We start from the raw sequence: 7,217 nt of genomic DNA, 5'->3' as shown, positions 1-7,217 counted from the left end.
AAAAAATCACCTTATGGGTGCTCCGTAGGGTAGCAAGATCTTGAGTTTTTTTACAGTACTCGGGTACGTTTTAAAATTTTCGACCAATCAGCAAACATTATTCTGACAGCATAGCTGGGAAACCAATGAAAAGTGAGTGCAACGTTCTAGAACTTGACTTCGGGTTGACGCTCCCTATAAAAGAGCTGGGTACTGCTTCAAGGCGTTCAGTTGGCGCTACCATCCTGATAGAGTAGCACTGTACGGCTCTTGTTCCGTAAAACAACATCAAAAGGATGAAAAAAAAAAATTTTTTAAAGAAGACGAAAAAAACATCGTCTAAAAAAATAAGCCAAAAAAATAATATCCGAAGAAGGAAAAACATGCAAAGTAAAAAAAACAAACAAAAATAAAAAACAATATCCAAAGAAGAAGGAAAAAAACATCCAAAGGGAGAAAACAAGAACTGAAGGGCAAATGAGGTAGGAGGAAATACAAATTTCGTTTCAGCACCGTTGGAGTGCCAAGCCGTGAAAAGCATTTGGCCAGAAGACAAGGTAAGTGTTGTAGCTGTTATTTTAAAACAGCGCTTTTCAAATGCTGCTTTATAATCGTTTGAGATCGTTAGCCAGTGTGACAGCTGAAGGCTTTTGAGTTTACCAACATAAAGTTTTATTTCTGTATTAGGACATTGTCAGGAACAATGATGTGTTCATCGCTATGATGTGGTCAAAAAGCGATGCATTGAATCTTAGAAACATTTGTGATTTTTCAAACAATGCTTTTCCTTTTATTTAATCAGTAAAATTTCCATCGGTTTTATATAGTGCCCCTTGAAATATGTCTTTAGCTCATTTTCCGGGCATTTTACTAGAATGCATCCTGAGAAATACACAAGCTCTGCTGCATTTCCGTGCCTCGATGTTTAGTGCCGAGTATAATTGTTGCAGTTGCCTTTATATATTCCATGAGACCTGTTGGTACCAAGAGAAGTGTGAGACTGTCAGGGTGAATTTATCATACAATCGCACGCATAAATACCTGAGGGTTGCCAGTCCTTTTGCGTTGTTACAGGAGGACTAGAGCTGACGAGTGTGTTTCTACACACTATCAAGGGCATTGTAGTACAGTTTTCTCAGGTGGGAGAATGCTGCCGATCTCCTATTTGACAATACAGCCCTTGATATATTAGAATATTACAGAACTAGAAGCCTTTTGCAAGGAAGAATGTGAGAAAATCCCAAGTACAAGAACTGAAAGCCTTTCAGCTGGCTATAAGAAGCGCTTGTAAGCTGTGATATCTGGCAGAGGAGGTGTTACTAAGTACTGATTACGTAGGGTGCCCAAACTTTTGCAGAGTGCCATAATAATGTTTTTATTTTGTAATTTTGTTCAATTTATGGCATAAAAAGTAACTATTCATCAATGTTTGCTGAAAATATTGTGTATTTTCCCCCCAGTTCCTAAAGAGACTGTATTAACTGATATTGTTGCTTTTGTAATTGAAAAGATGTTATTTGTCAAGGGGTGCCAAACCTTTTGCATAAGACTGTACACAGTGTGTGTATGTGTTTATGTGAGTGTGTGTCTGTGTGTGTCTTTATATATATATATGTGTGTGTGTGTGTATATATTTCTGTATATGCATGTGTATATATATATTTATATATAGTTCACACACATTCTAACTTATTTGAATACACATTCAAAATAATTTTTATTATTATTATTTTCGTTTTTTTTTTTTTTTGTGTTTTAAAATGTTTTATTTTTGCAATGGAAATAAAAATAAAGCAGTCCTCCGTAGAGGAGGGGTGGTGGAGGGAATATATATATATATATACATATATATAAAATAATTGTCACACAACCTGGGTGACATGCCTTGCCTGCTCACCCAGTTTTAGTGCACCTTAGTTATTCATAATGACCATCTAGTCTCGATACACCCATGAATATATATGTATATATATATATATTATATATATAGTTTTTCTGTTTTTTTTTTGCAATAGACAATAAAAATAACGCAGTTCTCCGTAAAGGAGGGATGGTGGATGGAATATATATATACATATATATATAAAATAATTGTCACACAACCTGGGTGACATGCCTTGCCTGCTCACCCAATTTTAGTGCACCTTAGTTATCCATACTGACCATCTAGTCTCGACACACCCATATATATATATATATGTATATATATATATATATATATGTATATATATAGATATTTTTTTCTTTTTCTTGTGTTTTTTTTTCGCAATGGATATTAATAATAAAGCAGTCCTCCGTAAAGGAGGGGTGGTGGAGGGAATATATATATACATTTATATAAAATAATTGTCACACAACCTGGGTGACATGCCTTGCCTGCTCACCCAATTTTAGTGCAACTTAGTTATCCATAATGACCAACTAGTCTCGATACACCCATAAATATATATGTGTGTATATATATATATAGTTTTTTTGTGTTATTTTTTTGCAATAGACAATAAAAATAACGCAGTTCTCCATAAAGGAGGGATGGTGGATGGAATATATATATACATATATATAAAATAATTAATGTCACACAACCTGGGTGACATGCCTTGCCTGCTCACCCAATTGAATGCACCTTAGTTATCCATAATGACCATCTAGTCTCGATACACCCATAAATATATATGTATATATATAGTTTTTTTTTTTTCGCAATGGACAATAAAAATAACGCAGTTCTCCGTAAAGGAGGGATGGTGGATGGAATATATATATACATACATATAAAATAATTGTCACACAACCGGGGTGACATGCCTTGCCTGCTCACCCAATTTTAGTGCACCTTAGTTATTCATAATGACCATCTAGTCTCGATACACCCATAAATATATATGTATATATGTATTGTTTTTTTTTTTTTTTTTTTGCAATAGACAATAAAAATAACGCAGTTCTCCATAAAAGAGGGATGGTGGATGGAATATATATATACATATATATAAAATAATTGTCACACAACCTGGGTGACATGCCTTGCCTGCTCACCCAATTTTAGTGCACCTTAGTTATCCATAATGACCATCTAGTCTCGATACACCCATATAATATATATAATATATATATAATATATATATATATATATATATATAGTTTTTTTTTTCTTCGTAATGGACAATAAAAATAACGCAGTTCTCCGTAAAGGAGGGATGGTGGATGGAATATATATATACATATATATAAAATAATTGTCACACAACCTGGGTGACATGCCTTGCCTGCTCACCCAATTTTAGTGCACCTTAGTTATCCATACTGACCATCTAGTCTCGACACACCCATATACACACCCGAAGCTCTGATCTCAGATCAGTTCCATGCCTCCAGAATCTAATGTTACCCTCAAGGAAGAAGGGAAGCTATGATGAGTAAAAAAAAGGTTATTAGAGTGTCCTGTCAGCGTTGGGCTTCTTCGGCCTCCGCCATTGATTTTTCGGTTTCAGGATGGAAAGTACAAGGTGGCTCTGTGTTGATGAATAATCCAGGAAAAAAATGCCACAAAGGCATGGAGTCACACCAGTGGAGTCTTATCCTTGCAATAAAGACCCCTGTATGACCTTTGCTGAATATTTCCAGTTTAGTGGAGCTGATCTGTGAGTAATGCAGTTATGCAGCAGTTTCTGATGGTTTCCGGTTTTGCAGGTGGTGTCCTTTTCAGCTTGGAGGAGGGAGCCTCCTTCTGGAACCAGATGTTGACCTGGAGAATCGTGAGTGACGTTTCCGATTAGCATACCTGATCTCCTTGCCCCGCCACGGGGCTCTGGTGAAATGTAACTATTCAGTGACCCGTATCTTTCAGTTCTTCGCTTCCATGATCTCGACCTTCACCTTGAACTTCTTCATGAGTATCTACCACAACAAGCCGGGAGATTTTAGTAACCCCAGGTCTCATCAACTTTGGACGCTTTGACAACGATGTAAGTTTCCCATTTCTGTCGGTGTTGTGATGTAGATTGTCCTTTTTAAAAGTCTGTAGATGGAATCTTGAAAATCAAAATATTGGGCATCGGTAATTGATCTGGTTGTCTTGGCCAATGGTATGCTGTCCGCAAGTCAAGTAGCTCTTGGGAGATGTCGGCCGTTACCCTCTGACATTGGTTTCCTGCCTCCCGTTAGTCAGTGGGGAAAATGTGATGTTTATGGATGTCTGGACAACTTAGAGTGGAGAGCATTTTATAATCATTACCTCGTTTGGGAAAGGCGAAAGAAGACGGTATAATTTTGACCAAAATCCAGAATGAGACCAAGTTCACACTGTTCCCGAACATGTTTTGGTCTTTCCTGTCCGTGCCGTTCAAGAAGGGGCTGATCTGTGAACTTTATGGGGAAACAAGGGTGAGAGAGAAAAGGATGAGCTGTTATTTCCAGAAAGGGCTCGACTCGGTACCCCTGTCACATGAGCAGTGATGTATTTTTACCTGCCTTCTGGTCACATGGGTTGGAAAGGAAACCATGAAACGTTTGTTGGGGGACTTGGACACAGCCCCCACCCCGCAGCGCATGACTTTCCTGGGAGGCCCCCTGGGCTGGAAATATAGTCATCACCTCGGTGGACATGAGTACCCGCGCTGTTTTAGTTGGGCCTCCTGGTTTAGGTAGGCATGTTAGCCATGGTTGTGGATGTTTCTCGTTACAAGAGAGGCACCTGTAGCAGTTTACATGGTATGCAGATACGGTTGTTTATTTTATTTTTTTTAAACGCAGCAGAATTTTTCCCCGCCTTCGGTGCCTGAAGTTTTTGGGAAACGTTTGCCCCGGATGCCCACTGTATGCTTCCTGTAGGATCACAACACGTTCACCATTTTTTTAAAAATTATACACTACTGTGCAAAAGTCTTAGGCAGGCAAAGAAATGATATTTAGATTATCCTCGTGTTGGTGTAAAACTATGATATTATGCCTGTGAAAGTGTGTCAACTTCGCCATTTCAGAACCTCTGCTAAAATCATCCTAGTATTTGCAGCGACCGTCCAATGCAGCCATGTGTTTTTTTTGACTTGGCCACCAGCACACCTCATACAGCTAGTCAGTCTCTCACTGACTTTTTAAGCCAGTATATTTAACTTTTTTTAATTCAGCTGTTGGTGAAATTTAACAAAATCATGGAACGGCTGAGGTGCCCCTGAGGAGAAGTTTGGGAACTGAAGCGGTGTTCATCTAGCCATCCAACTAGATATCAGTAACTTTTTAGAAAATAGAAGAAATTACTGTGATGTTGTCATTTGCATGTTTGACTGGAGGATTCTGGGTATTGATTTTTTTTCTTTTTTTTTACCCCCCCCCCCTCAGAGCACGGAGTACTACCTGTATGAGATTCCTCTGTTTATCGTCATGGGAGCCTTCGGTGAGAGAGAGAGAGAGAGAGGGAGCGTCTTATTGTGGAAACCCAAACCTTGCTCTTTTACATCTTAACGGACTGGTTCTGTTTCTGGTTTTCTCATGCCGGGCCCATGTCTCTTTCCCCCCCGCAGGTGGATTGCTGGGAGCACTGTTCAACGTCCTGAACTACTGGCTCACCATCCTCAGGATCAGGTGTGCCTGTGTGCGTGTGCCTGTGTGCGTGTGTGTGCCTGTGTGTGTGTGTGTGTGCGTACTTCTGTGCGCATGTGTGCCTGTGTGTGTGTGTGTGTGTGTGTGCGTACCTCTGCCTGTGTGTGTGCACGTAAGTGAGGCCTGTTTGGTTTTTACTGTGTCACGCCTGTCTGAAACTTAGGCATCTTAACACTTGAAATTAAATAATTAAATAAATATATCCCGAGACTGTGGGGCTGACCTTGAAACTGCCCCACACTGGTTTGATGCAAATGAAAGTTGTCCCACAACAAAATCATTAGCTGAGCCACCATGCCCCCCCCCCCCATCCCCAGGTATATCCACCGGCCCTGCCTGCAGGTGATCGAGGCCATACTGGTTGCTGCCGTGACGGCCACTGTGTTCTTCACTATGATCTACTTCTCCAACGACTGCCAGCCCCTGGGGGAGGATCAGCTGGAGGAATACCCCTTGCAGGTAAGGCAGCTGGAGGTGGGCTCTCTGTGATTTCATTGGCTGAACAGCTGAGAGGGTGTGTATCCTGTCCTCAGGCCTGAAACCTCCACTTATCCCTCTCACAGCTGTTCTGTGCTGATGGCGAGTACAATTCCATGGCCACGATCGTCTTCAACACCCCGGAGAGGAGTGTCCGCAGCCTGTTCCACAGCCCCGCAGGTCCGTGGAGTTTCCAGCACGTGTTTCAGGGCAGGATGGGTCGTGACCTGAAGCCGGATTGGTCGCCCCTGTTGTGCCCTTCTTCTGGAAGAGATTATAATTACAGTCCGTTGTCCATCTTTAGAATGAACACCTGTGTTTGATATTGGTGACAGGCTGGCTAGGTCCGGGGCAGCTGTTTGAACAGTCAGACTCTGCCACCTCTGTCGTGTCGTAGGTTTGTTTACGGGCCGCTTCTGGCTGATTGTTTTCCCAGACAGACAGCTAAACCCATACACACAATCCTCCTCAATTATTCAAGGCTTCCCTCATTTGGGATGGGGGGACTGTCACCCTGCCTGGGGAGAACAGGAGCGCTTCTCAAGTGCCCTGACGAATGCCACCGTAGGCAAGTTCGAACGGCACTAAACTGTGTTCATCCATGCCCTCTAGTGGATGAAAGACATACCAAAGTAACATGGCTTGGTCTTGATCGGCTCCAAATTGCACTTTACACCAGGTAGAAAAATGGAAATGATCATATGAAAAATGCCATTCATCATGAAATAATTTCTGTACACCTGTATCCTCATTACAAGGGTGAATCAAGTAAAACTAGCTGGTTTCGCTAGATTAGCGTTCTTGGGGATCAACTACATGATCAACATTTTAGCAAAAACGTGGGAAACACTGACTTAGGTGATGAATTCCACCACCACCACCCCCCCCCCCCCCCCGGCAGGTTCCTACAATCCCGTGACCCTGGGAATCTTCACCATCACCTACTTCTTCCTGGCCTGCTGGACATACGGCCTGACTGTGTCCGCCGGGGTCTTCATCCCCTCGCTGCTCATCGGCGCCGCCTGGGGGCGGCTCTTTGGCATTTTGCTGGCCTCCATTACGCCGCACAATTCCATACAGGTACATCAGGACGGGTCGCCGTTCCTGGGGAAGCGCCGTATAGCCGGTGAGGCGGCGTGGTCCGCTGGCGGAGGAGGGGC

The 7,217-nt window shown here is 41.9% G+C and overlaps 1 protein-coding gene across 1 annotated transcript; it reads left to right on the top strand.

Annotated features, from left to right (window-relative positions):
- Window positions 1-396: 396 nt before the first annotated feature.
- LOC125729950 (H(+)/Cl(-) exchange transporter 7-like) lies at window positions 397-6,233 on the top strand (the record flags this gene model as incomplete). Its single annotated transcript, XM_049005745.1, has 7 exons — window positions 397-536; window positions 3,673-3,737; window positions 3,830-3,947; window positions 5,320-5,374; window positions 5,502-5,562; window positions 5,898-6,039; window positions 6,144-6,233. Coding segments are annotated over exons 4-7 (306 nt in total), but the record flags the coding sequence as incomplete, so codon positions are not given.
- Between the last annotated feature and the right edge of the window lie 984 nt (window positions 6,234-7,217).

The sequence above is a fragment of the Brienomyrus brachyistius genome, unplaced genomic scaffold (genome assembly GCF_023856365.1).
Source record: "Brienomyrus brachyistius isolate T26 unplaced genomic scaffold, BBRACH_0.4 scaffold912, whole genome shotgun sequence".
Lineage (NCBI taxonomy): Eukaryota > Metazoa > Chordata > Actinopteri > Osteoglossiformes > Mormyridae > Brienomyrus > Brienomyrus brachyistius.
The sequence above is the reverse complement of the archived record's forward strand: the minus strand, read 5'-3'. Positions and strand labels throughout refer to the sequence as shown.